General features: G+C 45.8%; 1 protein-coding gene across 4 annotated transcripts in view; it reads left to right on the top strand.

Moving 5' to 3' along the window:
- cep112 (centrosomal protein 112) overlaps positions 1-25,599 on the top strand; it is a 263,230-nt gene that overhangs the window by 59,361 nt on the left and 178,270 nt on the right. For all 4 annotated transcript variants that reach the window (XM_046306159.1, XM_046306155.1, XM_046306156.1 and 1 more), the window contains 5 exons: positions 5,604-5,703; positions 6,320-6,438; positions 10,285-10,428; positions 23,698-23,852; positions 24,221-24,347. In XM_046306159.1, coding sequence (XP_046162115.1) covers positions 5,604-5,703; positions 6,320-6,438; positions 10,285-10,428; positions 23,698-23,852; positions 24,221-24,347 — 645 coding nt within the window. The remainder of the gene's footprint in view (positions 1-5,603; positions 5,704-6,319; positions 6,439-10,284; positions 10,429-23,697; positions 23,853-24,220; positions 24,348-25,599) is intronic.

Raw genomic sequence — 25,599 nt, 5'->3', positions numbered from 1 at the left:
TTGACAGGTGTGGCATATCAGGAAGCTGATTAAACAGCATTATCATTACACAGGTGCACCTTGTGCTATGGACAATAAAAGGCCTCTTTAAAATTAGCAGTTTTTTGTTACACGACTCAAGTTGAGGCAGCGTGTAATTGGACATGAATGCAGTCAGCATGCCATCAGAGCTGTTGCCAAAGAATTGAATGTTCTAAAATGACAGAACATGAGCAGATGTGCAATTTATTGTGGTGCCCTGTGTACATGGCCAGAGGCTGTCCCATCAGATAAGTCTCAACTCCTGTGCAGCAAAGGGTGGCAGTACATCTGCAGTGTCAGAAAAGTGAGTTTGCACTCGGTCACACAATGGGCTGACGAGAAATCATTAGAACGAGTCACTGGAGGGCTCCCAGCCTCAGTGGACACATGTCAGATATAAAAGCTCTTAGGACCCTGTGTGCTGTCTGATAGTCTGACCTAGGTAGCCTACAACACCCTGAAATGGTAATCAAACTGTCGATAGCTAAAATTCTACATACACATTCATTTGTCAAGCAGAAACAGCACAGAGCCCATCATAAAAAATAACTAACGTGTGTATATAAATAGACAGCATGCATATTCAAATCGAAAGTTTTATTTGAAATCTGGTCAATACAAAGTAGCATGAATAACAGTCGGGCCAAGCTGCATTTGACATTCTGAAGGCCAACATTTCAGCCTTCCTCACTGTCCAGTCAGTTATTTCTGAGGGGGAAACAGTTATTTAAATGAGAATTGGATAACAAACATTTCAATTTGAGAGTCTACGCCAGATAAGGAACAGTACATTACCTCTGAGTGTCACGCCTTGGTCATTGTATTTTGTGTTTTTGGTATATGTTTGGGTAAGCCAGGGTGTGACATGGGTTTATATGGTGTGTTTCGTATTGGGGTTTGTAGTAATTGGGATTGTGTATGATTAGGGGTGTGTCTAGTTAGGCTTGGCTGCCTGAGGCGATTCTCGATTGGAGTCAGGTGATTCTCGTTGTCTCGGATTGGGAACCGTATTTAGGTAGCCTGAGTTCGCGTTGTATTTTGTGGGTGTTTGTTCCGGTCTCTGTGTTGTTTCACCAGATAGGCTGTAATTAGTTTCACGTTTCGTTTGTTGTTTTCGTATTTTGAGTTATTTCATGTACCGCAATTCCTTCATTAAAGTCATGAATAACCTACACGCTGCATTTCGGTCTGACTCTCTTCATACAACAGACGAACGTCGTTCCAGAAACACCCACCACTCACAGACCGAGCAGCGTGTGAACTGGCAGGAGCTAAAGGACGACGTTATGGACAGCAGAAGCATGGAGTATACTACGTGGGAAGAAATCGACAGGTGGGCGGCCAACCCAGAGCGAGTGCAGGAGCCCGCCTGGGATTCGCTTCAGCAGTGCGAAGAGGGCTACAGGCTAATGGAGTCTAAGAGGAAAACACGGCGACGCAGAGCGAAAACCGAAAGTAACGGGGGAGAGCGCAGAGAGAGAGTGGCTGAGTCAGGAGTCAGACCTGAGCCTACTCTCCCTGTTAATTGTGAGGAGCAGCAATATGAGGACTTCTGGTCTTGGGAGATGATATTAGACGGTAAAGGACCCTGGGCGCAGCCGGGAGAATATCGCCGTCCCAAGGATGAAATAGACGCGGTTAAGCGGAGAGGCGCAGGTATGAGGAGGCAGCACGGCGACGTGGTTGGAAACCGGAAAAACAGCCCAAAAAAATGATTGGGGGGGGGCTAGAAGGGAGAATAGTTATGCCAGGTAGGAGACCTGCGCATACTCCCTGTGCTCACCGTTGGGCTAGAGAGACCAGGCAGGCACCGTGTTATGCTATGGAGCGCACAGTGTTTCTGGTGCGGGTGCAGAGCCAGGTGCGGCACATACCAGCCCTTCCTATTGGCCGGGCTAGAGTGGGCATCGAGCCAGGTAAGCTTGGGCAGGCTCGGTGCTCAAGAGCTCCAGTGCGCCTGCACGGTCCGGTCTATCCAGAGCCATCTCTACACACCAGTCCTCCGGTCCTAGCAGCTCCCCAGTACCACCAGGTTCCAGCACCACGCACCAGGCCTCCAGTACCGCCAGTTCCAGCAGCCACGCTCCTCTCCTGCGCAGGCCTAGCGCAGCCAGAGCTTTTCCCAGTCCTGCGTCTCCCGCCTGTTCAGCGCAGCCAGAGCTTTTCTCCTCTCCTGCGCTGTTGGAGTCTCCCGCCTGTTTAGCGCAGCCAGAGATTTTCTCCTCTCCTGCCCTGCCGGAGTCTCCTGTCTGTCCAGCGCCACCAGTGCTCCCAGTCGGCCCAGCGTGGCCAGTGCTCCCAGTCGGCCCAGTGTGGCCAGTGCTCCCAGTCGGCCCAGCGCGGCCAGTGCTCCCAGTCGGCCCAGCGCGGCCAGTGCTCCCAGTCTGCCCAGCGCCGCCAGTGCTCCCAGCGCCGCCAGTGCTCCCAGTCTGCCCAGCGCCGCCAGTGCTCCCAGTCTGCCCAGCTCCGCCAGTGCTCCCAGTCTGCCCAGTGCTCCCAGTCTGCCCAGCTCCCAGTCTGCCCAGTGCTCCCAGTCTGCCCAGTGCTCCCAGTCTGCCCAGCGCCGCCAGTCTGCCCAGCGCCGCCAGTCTGCCCAGCGCCGCCAGTCTGCCCAGCGTCGCCAGTCTGCCAGGACCCGCCAGAAGTGCCAGTCTGCCAAGATCTTCTAGATCGGCCAGACAACCTGAATCATCCAGTTCCACCAGCCAGCCAGGATTTCCCGGAGCCTACTACCTGCCTGAGCTTCCTCTCAGTACTGGGCTTCCTCTCAGTACTGGGCTTCCTCTCAGTACTGGGCTTCCTCTCAGTACCGGGCTTCCCCTCAGTACCGGGCTTCCCCTCAGTACCGGGCTTCCCCTCAGTACCGGGCTTCCCCTCAGTACCGGGCTTCCCCTCAGTACCAGGCTGCTTCTGTCCCGAGCTGCCCCTCTGTCCCGAGCTGCCCCTCTGTCCCGAGATGCCCCTCTGTCCCGAGATGCCCCTCTGTCCCGAGATGCCCCTCTGTCCTGAGATGCCCCTCTGTCCCGAGATGCCCCTCTCCCGAGATGCCCCTCTGTCCCAGCTGCCCCTCTGTCCCGAGCTGCCCCTCTGTCCCGAGCTGCCCCTCTGTCCCGAGCTGCCCCTCTGTCACGAGCTGCTCCTCAGTTATGTGGGGATCTGGGTGAGGACTATTAGGCCATGGTCGGCGGAGAAGGTGGATTATCCCAGGACACAAAGGGGAGGAAATAGGACATTAATGGAGTGGGGTCCACGTCCCAAGCCAGAACCGCCACCATGGACAGACGCCCACCCGGACCCTCCCTATGCTCTTGAGGTGCGTCCGGGAGTCCGCACCTTAGGGGGGGGTTCTGTCACGCCTTGGTCATTGTATTTTGTGTTTTTGGTATATGTTTGGGTAAGCCAGGGTGTGACATGGGTTTATATGTTGTGTTTCGTATTGGGGTTTGTAGTAATTGGGATTGTGTATGATTAGGGGTGTGTCTAGTTAGGCTTGGCTGCCTGAGGCGATTCTCAATTGGAGTCAGGTGATTCTCGTTGTCTCGGATTGGGAACCGTATTTAGGTAGCCTGAGTTCGCGTTGTATTTTGTGGGTGTTTGTTCCTGTCTCTGTGTTGTTTCACCAGATAGGCTGTAATTAGTTTCACGTTTGTTGTTTTCGTATTTTGAGTTATTTCATGTACCGCAATTCCTTCATTAAAGTCATGAATAACCTACACGCTGCATTTCGGTCTGACTCTCTTCGTACAACAGACGAACGTCGTTACACTGAGGATACTTCACAACTTTGGATCCAGCACTAGGGATTTAAGGAGATGCTGTTAGGTACAGGTTTACTGACTTCATGGGATACAACATTAAAAGAGGGCTGAGCTGTGTCTCCTGGAGAGTAGCGGGTGTTGGACAAGACCTCTCTGCCTCATTCATAGCTGTTATGGTTCTGAAAAATACATCTGAATGGAGGTAGAACAGGATCAGGAAAGATCTGCTTAATCATATAACCTGGCTCCTCGAACTCAGGGACCATTTTTCTCTGCTTAATCCAAGGGACATTTTTATTCTGCTTAATCCAGGGAACCAGTTTTTTCTGCCTGATCTAAGGGACCTGTGCTTGCTGCCTGATCTTGGGGACCTTAGCTTGCTGCCTGATCCCCTCACTTTGCTGGCTGATTGGAGCGCTTGACCCGGGTGATGTACTGGGCCCAACGCACTACCCTCTGTAGTGCCTTGCGGTCGGAGGCAGAGAAGTTGCCGTACCAGGCAGTGATGCAACCCGTCAGGATGCTCGCAATGGTGCAGCTGTAAAACCTTTTGAGAACCTGAGGACCCATGCCAAATCTTTTCAGTCTCCTGAGGGGAATAGGTTTTGTCGTGCCCTCTTCGACTGTCTTCGTGTGCTTAGACCATGTTAGTTTGTTGGTGATGTGGACACCAAGTATATTGAAGCTCTCAACCTGCTCCACTACAGCCCCATCGATGAGAATGGGGGCGTGCTCAGTCCTTCTTTTCCTGTAGTCCACAATCATCTCCTTGGTTTTGATCAAGTTGAGGGAGAGGTTGTTATTCTGGCACCACCCGGCCAGGTCTCTGACCTCCTCCTTATAGGCTGTCTCATCGTTGTCGGCGATCAGGCCTACCACTTTTATGTCATCAGCAAACTTAATGATGGTGTTGGAGTTGTGCCGGGCCATGCAGTCATGAGTGAACAGGGAGTACAGGAGGGGACTGAGCACACACCTCTGAGGCCCTTTAACTGTGAGGGTGCTGCTCTCTCCTTGTATTGGCACCTTGACTCGTCTAGCTTTCAGTTAGAGACAGCTGGTGGCAATCAGGCAATCTCAACCTCAGGTGTAGCAATTATACAATATTGCTCCATTATGGACCCTGTCAAGAAACAACCCCTAGCCTGTTCCCCAGGTACTTCATGTAGATCTGAAATAATTGGATAGGTGTGGTTGTCCACCCGGCTGATTATTTTGCCATCTTGCTTATACCTATCCAATCCTTTCAGATCCACACAAGTGTCTAGTGCTAGGGGTTGGTTCTGGACGGGGCCTTGGGCTACTAATTTAAGTGGTTCACTTTCAATAAGTCTAGCTTGCAAAGGTATGAGAACACACATTTTGCACCCACCACAGTGCACTGAAATCATGTTGAAGCACATAATTTCTACTGAGCATGTTCCTGAATGTTATGCTCAGATATGTCCTGTATATCTGCATACCCAGGCAGGTAGCCCAGTGTTTAGAGCGTTGGACTTGTAACCGAAAGGTTGCAAGATCGAATCCCCGAGCTGACAAGGTAAAATTCTGTCGTTCTGCCCCTGAACAAGGCAGTTAACCCACTGTTCCTAGGCCGTCATTGAAAATAAGAATTTGTTCTTAACTGACTTGTCTAGTTAAATAAAGGTTAATAAATAAAAATAAATAACCACCTGAACAAAAACAGTAGATGAGAAATGAAGGAAGAGCTGAATATGAGGTGTGTCCGGAACTACACTATTTATACAACATTTTGCAACTCTATGAAACAACATGCAACACTTTTGAACAGGTTGAATTTACCTGCCCCCTTTTCCACTTTAGATTTTAGACCGTAAGAATGGCGAGATCGATGAGCTGAAGACCATGTACAGAGCCAAGCAGAAGGAATCGGAGGAGAGTGTGCGCAAGCTGGAGAAGAAAGGTGAGAGATCGTGGGGTCATAGTGGGGGTCGAGCCTGGAGGCAGACTCAAGAGGATATTTACACCAGTGTGTCTCTGCACACTCAAGAGTACAACCCCAGTTTAAACTCTGTGTTACTGTTACAGGGTGAGACCCCACTGGTGTGGCCCGATGCTACCCAGCTGTGCTCCTTCTAACAGCACGTTTATGAGACTGATATTTCACACTTGTCATAAACAGATTCTTTAGTGACAGTGCATGTTTTACAGTACACTTCCAGCACAGAGCGATTTAGTTGCAGACGTTCTCTATACTCAGCTTTAACCTATTTATACTATGGGAGATTGGAGATATTCTCAGTGCTGACATACAATATGAAACAACAATGACGAGGGATACAAAGCATGTGACTTTCACAGAACTTGCTTGAAGTAGTGTGAAAGAAACAAATGTGTGTGTGTGTGTGTGTGTGTGTGTGTGTGTGTGTGTGTGTGTGTGTGTGTGTGTGTGTGTGTGTGTGTGTGTGTGTGTGTGTGTGTGTGTGTGTGTGTGTGTGTGTGTGTGTGTGTGTGTGTGGTGCCCTGAGGCTGGGCCTTACTGAGTTCTCTGTCTGTGTGTGTTGTTTTTCCATCCACAGTTCAAAGTGTGGTGCGCGAGTCCCAGGTCATCCGTGAGAGCAAAGAGAAGCAGATCGGCGAGCTGAAGAAGATGTCAGATCAGAGCACCGACTCCCTGAAAAACGAGTGGGAGAAAAAGGTAAAGGAAAGTTGAAGGGCTGAAGTCGATTTCCAACCAGCCCTAGCCCCTAAGCACTCCTAAGCCTGAGGAAGGCTGCAGTAGAAGGATTTGAAAGGGCGGAATCTGGGCTGACCTCAACCAAGCCAGGTTCACTATAGAGCTGGGAAATCTTTATTCTAGACGTTTCTTTGTAGGCTCACTCGGCCAGGCCTGTGTGTTTTCTTTTACTGAAAAAATAATGTTAGTACTTCTCTAAATTGTCTTTTCAGTCCCGCTAACTCTAGTTAACTAAGCTGCTCAATCAGATCTTAATGACATTTTCCCTTATCTGTTCAGGGTCACCAAGCGTATGATAGTGAAATCCATAAGGGAAGCTCTGCTTAGATGTATGAGAAAGAGTAACTCTTCTGCCCTCTTAAGGATCTGCCCCCTTTTTAAAATGTTCACCTAAAATGACATACCCAAGTCTAATGCCTGTAGCTCAGGCCCTGAAGCAAGGATATGCATATTCTTGATACCATTTGAAAGGAAGCACTTTGAAGTTTGTGGAAATGTGAAATTAATGTTGGAGAATATAACACATTAGATCTGGTAAAGATAATACAATTATTTTTTTGTTGTATCATCTTTGAAATTCAAGCAAAGGGCCATAATGTATTATTCCAGCCCAGGCATAATTCATCCAATGATGTATTTATGTTCAATTCTTTTACATCAAAACTGCCCAAATGTGCCTAATTGGTTTATTAACAACACTGTCATCTCAGATTTTCAAAAAATGCTTTTCAACCATAGCTACACAAGCATTTGTGTAAGAGTATTGATAGCTAGCATAGCATTAAGCCTAGCATTCAGCAGGCAACATTTTCACAAAAACAAGAAAAGCATTCAAATAAAATCATTTACCTTTGAAGAACTTTGGATGTTTTCAATGAGGAGACTCTCAGTTAGATAGCAAATGTTCAGTTTTTCCAAAAATATTATTTGTGTAGGAGAAATCGCTCCGTTTTGTTCATCACGTTTGGCTAAGAAAACCCCCCAAAAATTCAGTCATTACAACGCAAACTTTTTTCCAAATTAACTCCATAATATCAACAGAAACATGGCAAACGTTGTTTAGAATCAATCCTCAAGGTGTTTTTCACATATCTATTCGATGATAAATCACTCGTTGCAGTTTGGTTTCTCCTCTGTTCAAAATGGAAAAATGCACGCACCTGGAGATTACGCAATAGTTTCGACGGAGGACACCGGGCGGACACCTGGTAAATGTAGTCTCTTATGGTCAATTTTCCAATGATATGCCTACAAATACGTCACAAGGCTGCAAACACCGGGAAACGACGGAAAGTGTAGGCTCATTCCTTGCACATTCACAGCCATATAAGGAGACATTGGAACACAGCGCCTCCAAAATCTGGCTCACTTCCTGTATGACATGTAATCTTGGTTTCGCCTGTAGCAGTAGTTCTGTGGCACTCACAGACAATATCTTTGCAGTTTTGGAAACGTCAGTGTTTTCTTTCCAAAGCTGTCAATTATATGCATAGTCGAGCATCTTTTTGTGACAAAATATCTTGTTTAAAACGGGAACGTTTTTCATCCAAAAATGAAATACTGCCCCCAGAGGTTCAAGAGGTTAATAACGTTTCAATTTCATAACTGTTTCAAACAATAGCATGGTATTCTTTCAATGTAATAGCTACTGTAAATTGGACAGTGCAGTTAGATTAACAAGAATTTAAGCTTTCTGACAATATCAGATATGTCTATGTCCTGGGAAATGTTCTTGTTAATTACAACCTCATGCTAATCGCATTAGCCTATGTTAGCTCAACCGTCCTGAGTGTGGGACACCTATCCATAGAGAACCTTAAGAGGTTTTAAAAGAAGGTCTCTGGTGACTTGATATTAGAGGTCGACCGATTAATCGGAATGGCCGATTTCAAGTTTTCATAACAATCGGAAATCTGTATTTTTGACCACCCATTTGGCCCATTTTTACACCTTTATTTAATCTTTATTTAACTAGGCAAGTCAGTTAAGAACATATTCTTCTATTCAATGACGGCCTAGGAACAGTGGGTTAACTGCCTTGTTCAGAGGCAGAATGACAGATTTTTACCTTGTCAGCTCGGGATTCAATCATGCAACCTTACAGTTAACCAGTCCAACGCTCTAACCACCTGATTACATTGCACTCCACGAGGAGCCTGCCTGTTACACGAATGCAGTAAGCCACGGTAAGTTGCTAGCTAGCATTAAACTTCTCTTATAACAAACAATCAATCAATCAATCATAATCACTAGTTAACTACACATGGTTGATGATATTATTAGTTTATCTAGCATGTCCTGCGTTGCATATAATCGATGCGATAAGTATTCGCGAAAAAGGTCTGTCGTTGCTCCTATGTGTACCGAACCATAAACATCAATGCCTTTTTTAAAATCAATACACAGAAGTATATATTTTTAAACCTGCATATTAAGCTAAAAGATATTCAGGTTAGCAGGCAATATTAACCAGGTGAAATTGTGTCACTTCTCTTGCATTCATTGCACACAGAGTCAGTGTATATGCAACAGTTTGGGCCGCCTAATTTGCCAGATTTTTACGTAATTAGGACATAACATTGAAGGTTGTGCAATGTAACAGGAATATTTAGACTTATGGGTGCCAACCGTTAGATAAAATACGGAACGGTTCCGTATTTCACTGAATGAGTAAATGTCTAGATGATAGTTTCCGGATTCTACCATATTAATAACCTATGGCTCGTATTTCAGTGTGTTATTATGTTATAATTAAGGCTATGATTTGATAGAGCAGTCTGACTGAGCGATGGTAGGCAGCAGCAGGCTCGTAAGCATTCATTCAAACAGCACTTTCTTGCGTTGGACAGCAGCTCCTTGCAATGCTTCATGCATTGCACTGTTTATGACTTCAAGCCTATCAACTCCCGAGATTAGGCTGGTGTAACCGATGTGAAATGGCTAGCTAGTTAGCGGGGTGCGCGTTAATAGTGTTTCAAATGTCACTCGCTCTGAGACTTGGAGTGGTTGTTCCCCCTGCTCTGCATGGGTAACGCTGCTTCGAGGGTGCCTGTTATCGTTGTGTTCCTGGTTCGAGCCCAGGTAGGAGTGAGGAGAGGGACGGAAGCTATACTGTTACACTGGCAATACTAAAGTGCCTATAAGAACATCCAATAGTCAAAGGTTAATGAAATACAAAAAGTATAGAGAGAAATAGTCCTATAATTCCTATAATAACTACAACCTAAAACTTCTTACCTGGGAATATTGAAGACTCATGTTAAAAGGAACCACCAGCTTTCATATGTTCTCATGTTCTGAGCAAGGAACTTAAACAATAGCTTTCTTACATGGCACATATTTCACTTTTACTTTCTTCTCCAACACTTTGTTTTTGCATTATTTAAACCAAATTGAACATGTTTCATTATTTATTTGAGTCTACATTTATTTTGTTGATGTTATTATTATTAAGTTAAAATAAGTGTTCATTCAGTATTGTTGTAATTGTCATTATTACAAATACATATTTTTTTTGTAATCGGCCGATCAATCGGTATCGGCTTTTTTTTGGTCCTCCAATAATCGGTATCGGCGTTGAAAAATAATAGTCGGTCGACCTCTACTTGATATATCTATTGAAATTGAGAGCGAGACAGACTCAGAGAGACAGACGCAGAGAGAGAGAGATGCAGAACAGGCCAGAGTTGGTACAGTAGAATGTCTCTGATTGGACACCTGGGCCAGTGGAGGTAGGCAAAGTACCACATGTAGTAGCTGTGATAGGCTGACTGTCACTGTGGTGTCCATTGCCCCTCCTCCCCCCAGCTGCATGCGGCGGTGGCGGGCATGGAGCAAGAGAAGTTTGACCTGCAGAAGAAGCAAACAGAGAACATTCAGGTGCTGCTGGAGGACACCAACCAGAGGCTGGCCAAGATGGAGGCTGAGTATGGCGCCCAGACACAGGCTACCGTGAGTGGGGGAGATTGGGGAAGTTGGAGGAACACTGTTTTCACCATCAGTAACACTTACTGTATACACCCTCTGTCTCATGTTTGAACACGCCCCCTCATAAAGTGTTTGCGGACAAGTAGAGTTGACATGAAGGGTGAGGTGTCCTATCTTACAGTTGAAGTCGGAAGTTTTCATACACTTACGTTGGAGTCATTAAAACTCGTTTTTCAACCACTCCACATTTCTTGTTAACAAACTATCGTTTTGGCAAGTCAGTTAGGATATCTACTTTGTGCATGACACAGGTAATTTTTCCAACAATATTTTGCAGACAGTTTATTTCACTTATAATTCACTATATCCCAATTCCAGTGGGTCAGAAGTCTACATACACTAAATTGACTGTGCCTTTAAACAGCTTGGAAAATTCCAGAAAATTATGTCATGGCGTTTGAAGCTTTTGATAGGCTCATTGACATCATTTGAGTCAATTGGAGGTGTACCTGTGGATGTATTTCAAGGCCTACCTTCAAACTCAGTGAATATTTGCTTGACATCATGGGGAGAAAAAAAAAATTGTGGACATCCACAAGTCTGGTTCATCCTTGGGAGCAATTTCCAAACGCCTGAAGGTACCATGTTCATCTGTACAAACAATAGTATGCAAGTATAAACAGCATGGGGGGGCCAGACTACGGTTGCAACTGCACATGGGGACAAAGATCGTACTTTTGGGAGAAATGTCCTCTGGTCTGATGAAAGAAAAATAGAACTGTTTTGCCATAATGACCATCGTTATGTTTGGAGGAAAAAGGGGGAGGCTTGTAAGCCAAAGAACACCATCCCAACCGTGAAGCATGTTGGTGGCAGCATCATGTTGTGGGGGTGCTTTGCTGCAGGAGGGACTGGTGCACTTCACGTAATAGATGGCAACATGAGGAAGGAAAAGTATGTGGATATATTGAAGCAACATCTCAAGACATCAGTCAGGAAGTTAAAGCTTGGTCGGAAATGGGACTTTCAAATGGACAATGACCCCAAGCATACTTCCAAAGTTGTGGTAAAATGGCTTAATTAAGGACAACAAAGTCAAGGTATTGGAGTGGCCATCACAAAGTCCTGACCTCAATCCTATTGACAATTTGTGGGAAGAACTGAAAAAGCATGTGCGAGCAAGGAGTCCTACAAACCAGGCTCAGTTTTACCAGCTCTGTCAGGAGGAATTGGCCACAATTCACCCAATTTATTGTGGGAAGCTTGTGGAAGGCTACCCGAAACATTTGACCCAAGTTCAACAATTTAAAGGCAATGCTACCGAATACTAATTGAGTGTATGTAAACTTTTGACCCACTGGGAATGTGATGAGAGAAATAAAAGCTGAAACAAATCATTCTCTTTTCTATTATTCTGACATTTTACATTCTTAAAATAAAGTGGTGATCCTATCTGGCCTATAACAGGGACTTTTTACTGAGATTAAATGTTAGGAATTGTGAAAAACTGAGTTTAAATGTATTTGGCTAAGGTGTATGTAAACTTCTGACTTCAACTTTACCTTCCACCTTGTAAAAGTCTCTCTGCCTTTGCATCTGTCTTGGGACCGAATCCCATCTAACCTGTGTGTGTGTGTGTGTGTGTGTGTGTGTGTGTGTGTGTGTGTGTGTGTGTGTGTGTGTGTGTGTGTGTGTGTGTGTGTGTGTGTGTGTGTGTGTGTGTGTGTGTGTGTGTGTGTGTGTGTTAAGGGCCTAAGGTGGGACAAAATAGGGTTGGGGGATTAGGTATGGATGATCAGCAACAGGGGCCATTCAGACACGGTACAGTACTTCATGAATTTAGCTTCTGTTATGACATTCAGCAGCTTTCACAATTAATGTGTACATACACACACACACACACACACTTTCTCTCACTTTCGCTCTCACACACACACATTCTCCGTCTCTCACACACGCAGATATTTGCATTCAATAGGTTTCACAGGTAAAGTGTACTCCTACCCATATACACACACTTTCTCTCTTTCACTCTATATATTTATCTCACACACACACACATGTGCAGCGAGATAGTCTGTCAGCAGGATGGAATTTAAGAAGCATCAAAAGCGGGCCTGCGAGGCCGGGTAAGACCCCTCTTTAATAATTAAACACAGTCTATAGCCAGGTGAGGCCTGCAACATGAAAGGGCCCTCTTTCACTGGAAATTAGGTGCTCTACCCCTGTTAGTTTAGGCTGACCTCCACACAGAGGTACACATGCACGGGCGTACACTCGCATACACACACACACACTTCTGTTCTCTTCATAAGAAATGTCAGCTGAGGTGAGGTAGCTCTGAACTCCCCCTCTCTATTTGATGTCTCAGTATCCAAGCCCTCTGAATTATTTTGTTTGTCTTTCATCATGCAACCGTGTGCAGTGTTTCTGGTGCTTGCCGAAAAACAAAAGGTAAAGTGAAGTTTATCAAAGCTTTCTGACAGAGTGAGAGTTTCAACATATAACACACACATTTTCACGGAGGCTTCTTACCCAAAGAAAGGTGTTTTGACACCTGTAATTGTTTTAGAACTTGTCTGGTGTCTAGAACAGTTCAGGTAGAGCAGCTGCTAGTGTGTATGTCAACATGAAGACAAGCTGAAATATGACTGAAATCTCTTTGTTTGTGCTTGTCTGTGTGAGTCAACGGAGACAAAGAGAACAGAGCATGTCCCTGACAGGCCACTACAGTATTCCTGTACCATAACAGCATCTCTAGCTGCATCACACCCACAGGTGCCATACAAGCACTCCAAGTCTTCTGCTGGTGTGTAATATGTGGGAATATGTTTAAGTCTTCTGCTGGTGTGTAATATGTGGGAATATGTTTAAGTCTTCTGCTGGTGTGTAATATGTGGGAATATGTTTAAGTCTTCTGCTGGTGTGTATGTAATATGTCGGAATATGTTTAAGTCTTCTGCTGGTGTGTAATATGCGGGAATATGTTTGTCTTCTGCTGGTGTGTAATATGTGGGAATATGTTTAAGTCTTCTGCTGGTGTGTAATATGTGGGAATATATTTAAGTCTTCTGCTGGTGTGTAATGTGTGGGAATATGTTTGTCTTCTGCTGGTGTGTAATATGTGGGAATATGTTTAAGTCTTCTGTTGGTGTGTATGTAATATGTGGGAATATGTTTAAGTCTTCTGCTGGTGTGTAATATGTGGGAATATGTTTAAGTCTTCTGCTGGTGTGTAATATGTGGGTATGTTTAAGTCTTCTGCTGGTGTGTAATATGTGGGAATATGTTTAAGTCTTCTGCTGGTGTGTGGGAATATGTTTAAGTCTTCTGCTGGTGTGTAATATGTGGGAATATGTTTAAGTCTTCTGCTGGTGTGTAATATGTGGGAATATGTAGTCTTCTGCTGGTGGTATGTGGGTGTTTAATATGTGGGAATATGTTTAAGTCTTCTGCTGGTGTGTAATATGTGGGAATATGTTTAAGTCTTCTGCTGGTGTGTAATATGTGGGAATATGTTTAAGGGAATATGTTTAAGTCTTCTGCTGTGTGTAATATGTGGGAATATGTTTAAGTCTTCTGCTGGTGTGTGGGAATATGTTTAAGTCTTCTGCTGTGTGTGTAATATGTGGGAATATGTTTAAGTCTTCTGCTGGTGTGTAATATGTGGGAATATGTTTAAGTCTTCTGCTGGTGTGTAATATGTGGGAATATGTTTAAGTCTTCTGCTGGTGTGTAATATGTGGGAATATGTTTAAGTCTTCTGCTGGTGTGTAATATGTGGGAATATGTTTAAGTCTTCTGCTGGTGTGTAATATGTGGGAATATGTTTGTCTTCTGCTGGTGTGTAATATGTGGGAATATGTTTAAGTCTTCTGCTGGTGTGTAATATGTGGGAATATATTTAAGTCTTCTGCTGGTGTGTAATGTGTGGGAATATGTTTGTCTTCTGCTGGTGTGTAATATGTGGGAATATGTTTAAGTCTTCTGTTGGTGTGTATGTAATATGTGGGAATATGTTTAAGTCTTCTGCTGGTGTGTATGTAATATGTGGGAATATGTTTAAGTCTTCTGCTGGTGTGTAATATGTGGGAATATGTTTAAGTCTTCTGCTGGTGTGTAATATGTGGGAATATGTTTAAGTCTTCTGCTGGTGTTTAATATGTGGGAATATGTTTAAGTCTTCTGCTGGTGTGTAATATGTGGGAATATGTTTAAGTCTTCTGCTGGTGTGTAATATGTGGGAATATGTTTAAGTCTTCTGCTGGTGTGTAATATGTGGGAATATGTTTAAGTCTTCTGCTGGTGTGTGGGAATATGTTTGTCTTCTGCTGGTGTGGGAATATGTGGGAATATGTTTAAGTCTTCTCTGGTGTGTAATATGTGGGAATATGTTTAAGTCTTCTGCTGGTGTGTAATATGTGGGAATATGTTTAAGTCTTCTGCTGGTGTGTAATATGTGGGAATATGTTTATGTTTAAGTCTTCTGCTGGTGTGTAATATGTGGGAATATGTTGGGAATATAAGTGAGACCACCTCTTTAACTGGCGTTGGTAGGTCATCCATCACTGAATATTGAATCTGTTTCATTATGTTACGCAACTTGTCTGATAAATATTTTGGGCACCGAATTAACCAATTTTTATTTATTTAAAGAAGACCCATTTTATCCTAGTTAAATCTATGAAGGACTCAGGAGAGCAAAACTAATATGTAGCCTATCACTACACACTTGTCACTTTCTGTCTGTCTCTCTGAAGGAGCCCATTAGTGAAGTTCAGTGCCGGTAATGTAACGTGCTGCTAACACCTGGTGCTCAGGGGAGTGTGCCAAACACACACACACACAGCCTCTCCGTCTCATCCCATGCCAGGGCGTTAAGTGTCAGCACACGTCCTGGCTCAGGCCTCCTTCGTTCCCCCTTCATTTTCTTAAGGCACTTTTGTTGGCCGCTTGCAGACAATTTACAAAGGACCCCTCTCACGGGGCATGACGGCCCTGGCCGTCCCTCTCTGTCCCAAAATCACACAGCTCTCCTGTCTCAGTCAGCTCTCATCGGTTAGAGGACTGCACACTCCCCATCCAGCCACTTTGTCATCACATGTATCAACCTGCGAATGCGCTGCATTCCAAACTGTCACACAGAGAGTAGGTGTTTTTGGTTTCCCATTGGTTCTGGGAACGAAGCCATCAGTTTCCTGACCGGTAAAATGGAAAGTTTTTAAATGTTCTGAGAATCGAAGTGAAAATGTAGCCTATTCTGGGAACGTACATTTTTTGTTGTAGTGAGGTTCTGATAACATTTTACTATAGTTTCCTGAAAGTTTTTCTGGGAGGTTTTATTACCGTTCTGACAATGGAAATGATAGGTTATTTTGAGGTTTTTGAATAACTTTCACTGAAAGTTTCAGTAAGACTTTTATTAACACTACTAACTTAGTTTGGGTTCACTTTTGTAACTCCAAGCACAGAAAGGATGCATGAACATTTTCTTAAGCATTAGTCATGCAAATTAGTCATTAGTCATGCAGATACATTTATTTTTTATTGTGGCACGGCATCAGTGAGATTCAAACCTATGATCTTCTGATCTCTATCTATAGAATTAGTCCACTGCGCCACCAGGAAAGAGAGCTAGCATGCCATGTTTTTTTAACTAACAAAGCTGTTCATTTTAGTATATTCAAACAGACCCCATTTCAAAGTCAACATTCAGGTCAACATTCACAAGGCCGCTGGTCCAGACAAATTACCAGGACGTGTACTCAGCATGCTGGCAAGTGTCTTCATTGACATTTTCAACCTGTCCCTGACCGAGTCTGTAATACCTACGTTTCAAGCTGACCATCATAGTCCCTGTGCCCAAGAACGCCAAGGTAACCTGCCTCAATGACTACTGCCCCGTAGCACTCACATCTGTAGCTATGAAGTGATTTGAAAGGCTGGTCATGGCTCACATCAACACCATTATTCCAGAAACCCTAGACCCACTCCAATTTGCATACCGCCCCAACAGATCCACAGAAGACGCAATCTCTATTGCACTCAACACTGCCCTTTCTCAACTGGACAAAAGGAAACCCTACGTGAGAATACTGTTAGTTGACTACAGTTCAGGGTTCAACACCATAGTGCCCTCAAAGCTTATCACTAAGCTAAGGACCCTGGGAATAAACACCTTCCTCTGCATCTGGATCCTGGACTTCCTGACGGGCCGCCTCCAGGTGATAAAGGTAGGCAACAACACATCTGCTATGCTTATCCTCAACATGGGGCCCCTCAGGGGTGCGTACTTAGACCACTCCTGTACTCCCTCTTCACCCACATGACTTCGTGGCCACGCACGACTCCAAAACCATCATTAAAGTTTGCAGATGACACAAGTGTGGTAGCCCTGATCACCGACAACGATGACACAGCCTATATGGAGGAGGTCACAAACCTGACAACCACTCCCTCAACCTGATCAAGCCAAAGGATCTGATTGTGGACTACAGGACAAGGAAGGTCGAGCACGCACCAATTCTCACCGAAGGGGCTGTAGTGGAGCAGGTCAAGAGCTTCAAGTTCCTTGGTGTCCACATCACCAACAAACTATCCATGGTTCACACCAAGACAGTCGTAAAGAGGGCACGACAACGCCTATTCCCCCTCAGTAGACTGAAAAGATTTGGCATGGGTCCTCAGTTCCTCAAAGATATACAGCTACACCATCAAGAGCATGTTGACTGGTTGCATCACTGCCTGTTAGGTAACTGCTTGGTGTCCGACCTCAAGGCGCAGCTATCCTGCACCATTCCCAGAACGTTGTGGGATGGTTATATGCAAAACAACCATAGGACCACCACACTCTCACCAAGCTCTAAGAAACAAATGCTTCTCAGAACGTTATGTGCTAGCTGGACAGTCATAATCAGCTGGGTCACGGTCATTAATCACCAAATAGAAGAAAACAGGGTGGGACTACGTGGACATTTTTGTTTTCCTTTGCAAAATGTTTTGCTATGATATCCTAATGAACACGCCCCTGGACTTTGTATGATCACCCTCAATTGAGTTTAGAATGAGGGTGTCTGTATGATTGGTAATCTGGAGCGGTTGTCTGGTTTATGAAGAATGGGATTAGAGGATTTGGCGGGATTACGTAGGCCAAGAGCAATGAGCTCAACTTCTGTGTGCCCTTTAAACTTCTATTGTGAGGAGGCAGAACTAGGCAGAGCAGGAGAAAGCGAAAGAAACAGCAGCTTGGGGAGAGAGAAAAACGCTTTTGGGAACATGAGAGAAGATGTTTTCATAGGCAGGTGGAACAGTTGACTTTTTGAAGTCTATTTCTTTAACTTTCTCTTTGAGACTTTGCAGAGGGAATGAAGAGGCTACAGATTCATCAGATGTGTCTTTTAAAACAGTCCCACCTGATAGGATCTATCCCCGGTGCACTGAGGACTTTGATGTCTGCTTAGCTGAGAGTTGGAGAATCTGGTTGCTGAGAAACACAGTCGGTTCAGGCTGACTGTAGAATTGAGCATGAGTTCAGTTGGGTAAACTGTGGTGTGGTGCTGGGATAGTGGGTTTCAGACCAGAGAAGGCTGGTGGGAGGAGCTTCAGGTGGATGGGCTCATTGTAATGACTAGAATGGAATCAATGGAACAAAGTCAAACGTGATTTCCATATGTTTGATACCGTTCCATGTATTCTATTCCAATCTTTACAATGAGCCCGTCCTCCTATGGCTCCTCTCACCAGCCTCTTCTGATACTGGTAAATGGGTTTGGATGATGAGCCACTCATGCTTTAGAACAGTAGGGTGAAATAGAGTTGTACTGGTCTGCTATCTTAATTTGTTGTTGCAGAGAATTTTCCTACTCAGCAGGAAATGCAAATTGTAGTGTATTCAAGGTTTAAAAGGCTTCTAACGTTTCTGATTTCCACTTAAAAATGTCAGCCTTGATTTGCCCTAATGAAAAATGTATCACAAAAATGTCCATGAATTATAATCCACATAATAATTGCAGGATTATTTTCCTGCTGTGGGAAGCAGGGTCCTATTAAAATGGCGCATCTGTAACAGAATTGTTCATCTTGATGGTGGTCAGTGATGTTCATGCTGTCTCATGCTGATGGTCCTCTCCCACTGTATAGGAGCATACAGTGATGTTCATGCTGATGGTCCTTTCCCACTGTATAGGAGCAGACAGTGATGTTCATGCTGATGGTCCTCTCCCACTGTATAGGAGCAGACAGTGATGTTCATGCTGATGGTCCTCTCCCACTGTATAGGAGCAGACAGTGATGTTCATGCTGATGGTCCTCTCCCACTGTATAGGAGCAGACAGTGATGTTCATGCTGTCTCATGCTGATGGTCCTCTCCCACTGTATAGGAGCAGACAGTGATGTTCATGCTGATGGTCCTCTCCCACTGTATAGGAGCAGACAGTGATGTTCATGCTGTCTCATGCTGATGGTCCTCTACCACTGTATAGGACCAGACAGTGAGCTGATGGTCCTCTCCCACTGTATAGGACCAGACAGTGATGTTCATGCTGATGGTCTTCTCCCACTGTATAGGAGCAGACAGTGATGTTCATGCTGTCTCATGCTGATGGTCCTCTCCCACTGTATAGGACCAGACAGTGATGTTCATGCTGTCTCATGCTGATGGTCCTCTCCCACTGTATAGGAGCAGACAGTGATGGTCATGCTGTCTCATGCTGATGGTCCTCTCCCACTGTATAGAAGCAGACAGTGATGTTCATGGTGATGGTCCTCTCCCACTGTATAGGAGCAGACAGTGATGTTCATGCTGTCTCATGCTGATGGTCCTCTCCCACTGTATAGGAGCAGACAGTGATGTCCATGCTGATGGTCCTCTCCCACTGTATAGGAGCAGACAGTGATGTTCATGCTGTCTCATGCTGATGGTCCTCTCCCACTGTATAGGAGCAGACAGTGATGTTCATGCTGATGGTCCTCTCCCACTGTATAGGAGCAGACAGTGATGTTCATGCTGTCTCATGCTGATGGTCCTCTCCCACTGTATAGAAGCAGACAGTGATGTTCATGGTGATGGTCCTCTCCCACTGTATAGGACCAGACAGTGATGTTCATGCTGTCTCAGGCTGATGGTCCTCTCCCACTGTATAGAAGCAGACAGTGATGTTCATGGTGATGGTCCTCTCCCACTGTATAGGAGCAGACAGTGATGTTCATGCTGATGATCCTCTCCCACTGTATAGAAGCAGACAGTGATGTTCATGCTGATGGTCCTCTCCCACTGTATAGAAGCAGACAGTGATGTTCATGGTGATGGTCCTCTCACACTGTATAGAAGCAGACAGTGATGTTCATGCTGATGGTCCTCTCCCACCTTATATGCAGACAGTGATGTTCATGCTGTCTCATGCTGATGGTCCTCTCCCACTGTATAGGAGCAGACAGTGATGTTCATGCTGTCTCATGCTGATGGTCCTCTCCCACTGTATAGGAGCAGACAGTGATGTTCATGCTGTCTCATGCTGATGGTCCTCTCCCACTGTATAGGAGCAGACAGTGATGTTCATGCTGTCTCATGCTGATGGTCCTCTCCCACTGTATATGAGCAGACAGTGATGTTCATGCTGTCTCATGCTGATGGTCCTCTCCCACTGTATAGGTGCAGACAGTGATGTTCATGCTGTCTCATGCTGATGGTCCTCTCCCACTGTATAGGAGCAGACAGTGATGTCCATGCTGATGGTCCTCTCCCACTGTATAGGAGCAGACAGTGATGTTCATGCTGTCTCATGCTGATGGTCCTCTCCCACTGTATAGGAGCAGACAGTGATGTTCATGCTGTCTCATGCTGATGGTCCTCTCCCACTGTATAGGAGCAGACAGTGATGTTCATGCTGATGGTCCTCTCCCACTGTATAGGAGCAGACAGTGATGTTCATGCTGTCTCATGCTGATGGTCCTCTCCCACTGTATAGGTGCAGACAGTGATGTTCATGCTGATGGCCCTCTCCCACTCTATAGGACCAGACAGTGATGTTCATGCTGTCTCATGCTGATGGTCCTCTCCCACTGTATAGGTGCAGACAGTGATGTTCATTCTGATGGTCCTCTCCCACTGTATGTGCAGACAGTGATGTTCATGCTGATGGTCCTCTCCCACTGTATAGGAGCAGACAGTGATGTTCATGCTGTCTCATGCTGATGGTCCTCTCCCACTGTATAGGAGCAGACAGTGATGTTCATGCTGTCTCATGCTGATGGTCCTCTCCCACTGTATAGGACCAGACAGTGATGTTCATGCTGATGGTCCTCTCCCACTATATAGGACCAGACAGTGATGTTCATGCTGTCTCATGCTGATGGTCTTCTCCCACTGTATAGGACCAGACAGTGATGTTCATGCTGATGGTCCTCTCCCACTGTATAGGAGCAGACAGTGATGTTCATGCTGTCTCATGCTGACGGTCCTCTCCCACTGTATAGGACCAGACACCGCTGCATTATCTGATGCTACACCATCTGATGTTCATGCTGATGGTCTTCTCCCACTATATAGGACCAGACAGTGATGTTCATGCTGTCTCATGCTGATGGTCCTCTACCACTGTATAGGACCAGACAGTGATGTTCATGCTGATGGTCCTCTCCCACTGTATAGGAGCAGACAGTGATGTTCATGCTGTCTCATGCTGACGGTCCTCTCCCACTGTATAGGACCAGACAGTGATGTTCGTGCTGATGTCCTCTCCCACTGTATAGGACCAGACAGTGATGTTCATGCTGATGGTCTTCTCCCACTGTATAGGAGCAGACAGTGATGTTCATGCTGTCTCATGCTGATGGTCCTCTCCCACTGTATAGGACCAGACAGTGATGTTCATGCTGTCTCATGCTGATGGTCCTCTCCCACTGTATAGGAGCAGACAGTGATGGTCATGCTGTCTCATGCTGATGGTCCTCTCCCACTGTATAGAAGCAGACAGTGATGTTCATGGTGATGGTCCTCTCCCACTGTATAGGAGCATATGGTTGTTAGATAATCCTCGCTCACTTTCTCTCTCTATTGACAGTGATGTTCATGCTGTCTCATGCTGATGGTCCTCTCCCACTGTATAGGAGCAGACAGTGATGTCCATGCTGATGGTCCTCTCCCACTGTATAGGAGCAGACAGTGATGTTCATGCTGTCTCATGCTGATGGTCCTCTCCCACTGTATAGGAGCAGACAGTGATGTTCATGCTGATGGTCCTCTCCCACTGTATAGGAGCAGACAGTGATGTTCATGCTGTCTCATGCTGATGGTCCTCTCCCACTGTATAGAAGCAGACAGTGATGTTCATCTGATGGTCCTCTCCCACTGTATAGGACCAGACAGTGATGTTCATGCTGTCTCAGGCTGATGGTCCTCTCCCACTGTATAGAAGCAGACAGTGATGTTCATGGTGATGGTCCTCTCCCACTCTATAGGAGCAGACAGTGAGGTTCATGCTGATGATCCTCTCCCACTGTATAGAAGCAGACAGTGATGTTCATGCTGATGGTCCTCTCCCACTGTATAGAAGCAGACAGTGATGTTCATGGTGATGGTCCTCTCACACTGTATAGAAGCAGACAGTGATGTTCATGCTGATGGTCCTCTCCCACCTTATAGGTGCAGACAGTGATGTTCATGCTGTCTCATGCTGATGGTCCTCTCCCACTGTATAGGAGCAGACAGTGATGTTCATGCTGTCTCATGCTGATGGTCCTCTCCCACTGTATAGGAGCAGACAGTGATGTTCATGCTGTCTCATGCTGATGGTCCTCTCCCACTGTATAGGAGCAGAAGTGATGTTCATGCTGTCTCATGCTGATGGTCCTCTCCCACTGTATATGAGCAGACAGTGATGTTCATGCTGTCTCATGCTGATGGTCCTCTCCCACTGTATAGGTGCAGACAGTGATGTTCATGCTGTCTCATGCTGATGGTCCTCTCCCACTGTATAGGAGCAGACAGTGATGTCCATGCTGATGGTCCTCTCCCACTGTATAGGAGCAGACAGTGATGTTCATGCTGTCTCATGCTGATGGTCCTCTCCCACCGTATAGGAGCAGACAGTGATGTTCATGCTGTCTCATGCTGATGGTCCTCTCCCACTGTATAGGTGCAGACAGTGATGTTCATGCTGATGGTCCTCTCCCACTGTATAGGAGCAGACAGTGATGTTCATGCTGTCTCATGCTGATGGTCCTTCCCACTGTTAGGTGCAGACAGTGATGTTCATGCTGATGGCCCTCTCCCACTCTATAGGACCAGACAGTGATGTTCATGCTGTCTCATGCTGATGGTCCTCTCCCACTGTATAGGTGCAGACAGTGATGTTCATTCTGATGGTCCTCTCCCACTGTATGCAGACAGTGATTTATGCTGATGGCACTGTATAGGAGCAGACAGTGATGTCTCATGCTGATGGTCCTCTCCCACTGTATAGGAGCAGACAGTGATGTTCATGCTGTCTCATGCTGATGGTCCTCTCCCACTGTATAGGCCAGACAGTGATGTTCATGCTGTCTCATGCTGATGGTCCTCTCCCACTGTATAGGACCAGACAGTGATGTCATGCTGATGGTCTAATGATAGGACCAGACAGTGATGTTCATGCTGTCTCATGCTGATGTTCATCTTCAAAGTAAAGCCTGCATGTTGCAGGGCAAGCAGTGGTCTGATGGTCCTCTCCCACTGTATAGGACCAGACAGTGATGTTCATGCTGATGGTTCCCACTGTATAGGACCAGACAGTGACTGATGGTCCTCTCCCACTGTATAGGACCACTCATGCTATGGTCCTCTCCCAGGACCAGACAGTGATGTTCATGCTGTCTCATGCTGATGGTCCTCTACCACTGTATAGGACCAGACAGTGATGTTCATCTGATGGTCCTCTCCCACTGTATAGGAGCAGACAGTGATGTTCATGCTGTCTCATGCTGACGGTCCTCTCCCACTGTATAGGACCAGACAGTGATGTTCATGCTGATGGTCTTCTCCCACTAGATAGGACCAGACAGTGATGTTCATGCTGTCTCATGCTGATGGTCCTCTAGGGCCCACTGTATAGGACCAGACAGTGATGTTCATGCTGATGGTCCTCTCCCACTGTATAGGAGCAGACAGTGATGTTCATGCTGTCTCATGCTGACGGTCCTCTCCCACTGTATAGGACCAGACAGTGATGTCCATGCTGATGGTCCTCTCCCACTGTATAGGAGCAGACAGTGATGTTCATGCTGTCTCATGCTGACGGTCCTCTCCCACTGTATAGGACCAGACAGTGCGGGAGCTGGAGCTGCGTGTGAAGCAGCTGTCAGTGGAGGTGGAGAACGGTAACGTGCTGAGGCAGAAGGTGACCCAGGAGAAGGGTCAGCTGGAGATCCACATCGCCACCATCAGCTCTGAGCTTCAGGAGGCCAACCGACAGTGAGGAGGAGACCCCACACCACGGTCACCCACATCCACCCACTCACTGTTCTCTTCTCAAACCTTACATGAAAAGAAGGAAAAGTCTCACCCCAAAATACACAGACAGCCCCCAACTCATTTACCCACCCAATCCGACACAGAGTTCCCCAGTCTCATCCCCAGCTCCAGCCTCTGTTTGAGCCAAGCAGTAGGCCCTTAAGTAGTGAGTGGTGCTGACTGTTTCTATGTCTGTACTGAGTATGTCTGTGTTGTGTTGTCCAGGAGGGTGGATGCAAAACAACAACCATAGGAACACCACACTCTCACCAAGCTCTAAAAACAAATGGTTGTCAGAACGTTGAGTATGTCTGTGTTGTGTTGTCCAGGAGGGTGTCTCTGCTGATGAAGGAGCAGCAGAGTGAGCAACATGAAGACACACTGCAGAAGCTCCAGACCAAACATGAGGCTGACATCAGCCACTTCCAACAGGAACACACACTCTCCGCTGCTAAGGTAGCCACGCCATGTGCTAGTAGACTAGACTACTGTAGGACACTAATGCACTGCGACAGTATCATGCTAACATGGTACTGCAGCAACATCTGGATGTGCGTGCAAAACAAGTTCCACATTCACATTCTGCTAACATTTCTGTCTAGCCGTCTGCGCATACAAAAATTGATGCATACGTTCAATAAATTCAACGTATGTATCACACAGAACAGCACTAACGGCCTCTGCAATGCAGTGCAGCACAACACAGTGTTCCATTGGAAATGAATGTACTTCTGGTATACCAAAATGGAATCTGCTGTCGGTGTGATCGAGGCGTAAGGTACCCAACCAAATTAGTATAGAAAAACTAGATGCTACGCCACTGCATTACCTGATGCTACAGCACTGCATTATCTGATGCTACACCACTGCATTATCTGATGCTACACCACTGCATTACCTGATGCTACACCACTGCATTACCTGATGCTACACCACTGCATTACCTGATGCTACACCACTGCATTACCTGATGCTACACCACTGCATTATCTGATGCTACACCACTGCATTATCTGATGCTACACCACTGCATTACCTGATGCTGCACCACTGCGTTATCTGATGCTGCACCACTGCGTTATCTGATGCTACACCACTGCATTATCTGATGCTACACCACTGCATTATCTGATGCTACACCACTGCATTATCTGATGCTACACCACTGCATTATCTGATGCTACACCACTGCATTACCTGATGCTACACCACTGCATTATCTGATGCTACACCACTGCATTATCTGATGCTACACCACTGCATTATCTGATGCTACACCACTGCATTATCTGATGCTACACCACTGCATTGCTTACCTGATGCTACACCACTGCATTATCTGATGCTACACCACTGCATTACCTGATGCTACACCGCTGCATTATCTGATGCTACACCACTGCATTATCTGATGCTACACCACTGCATTATCTGATGCTACACCACTGCATTATCTGATGCTACACCACTGCATTATCTGATGCTACACCACTGCATTATCTGATGCTACACCACTGCATTATCTGATGCTACACCACTGCATTACCTGATGCTACACCACTGCATTACCTGATGCTACACCACTGCATTATCTGATGCTACACCACTGCATTACCTGATGCTACACCACTGCATTATCTGATGCTACACCACTGCATTATCCTGATGCTACACCACTGCATTATCTGATGCTACACCACTGCATTAT

The sequence above is a fragment of the Oncorhynchus gorbuscha genome, linkage group LG16 (assembly GCF_021184085.1).
Source record: "Oncorhynchus gorbuscha isolate QuinsamMale2020 ecotype Even-year linkage group LG16, OgorEven_v1.0, whole genome shotgun sequence".
In the NCBI taxonomy this organism is placed as follows: Eukaryota; Metazoa; Chordata; class Actinopteri; order Salmoniformes; family Salmonidae; genus Oncorhynchus; species Oncorhynchus gorbuscha.
This window is presented reverse-complemented; position numbering and strand designations above follow the sequence as displayed.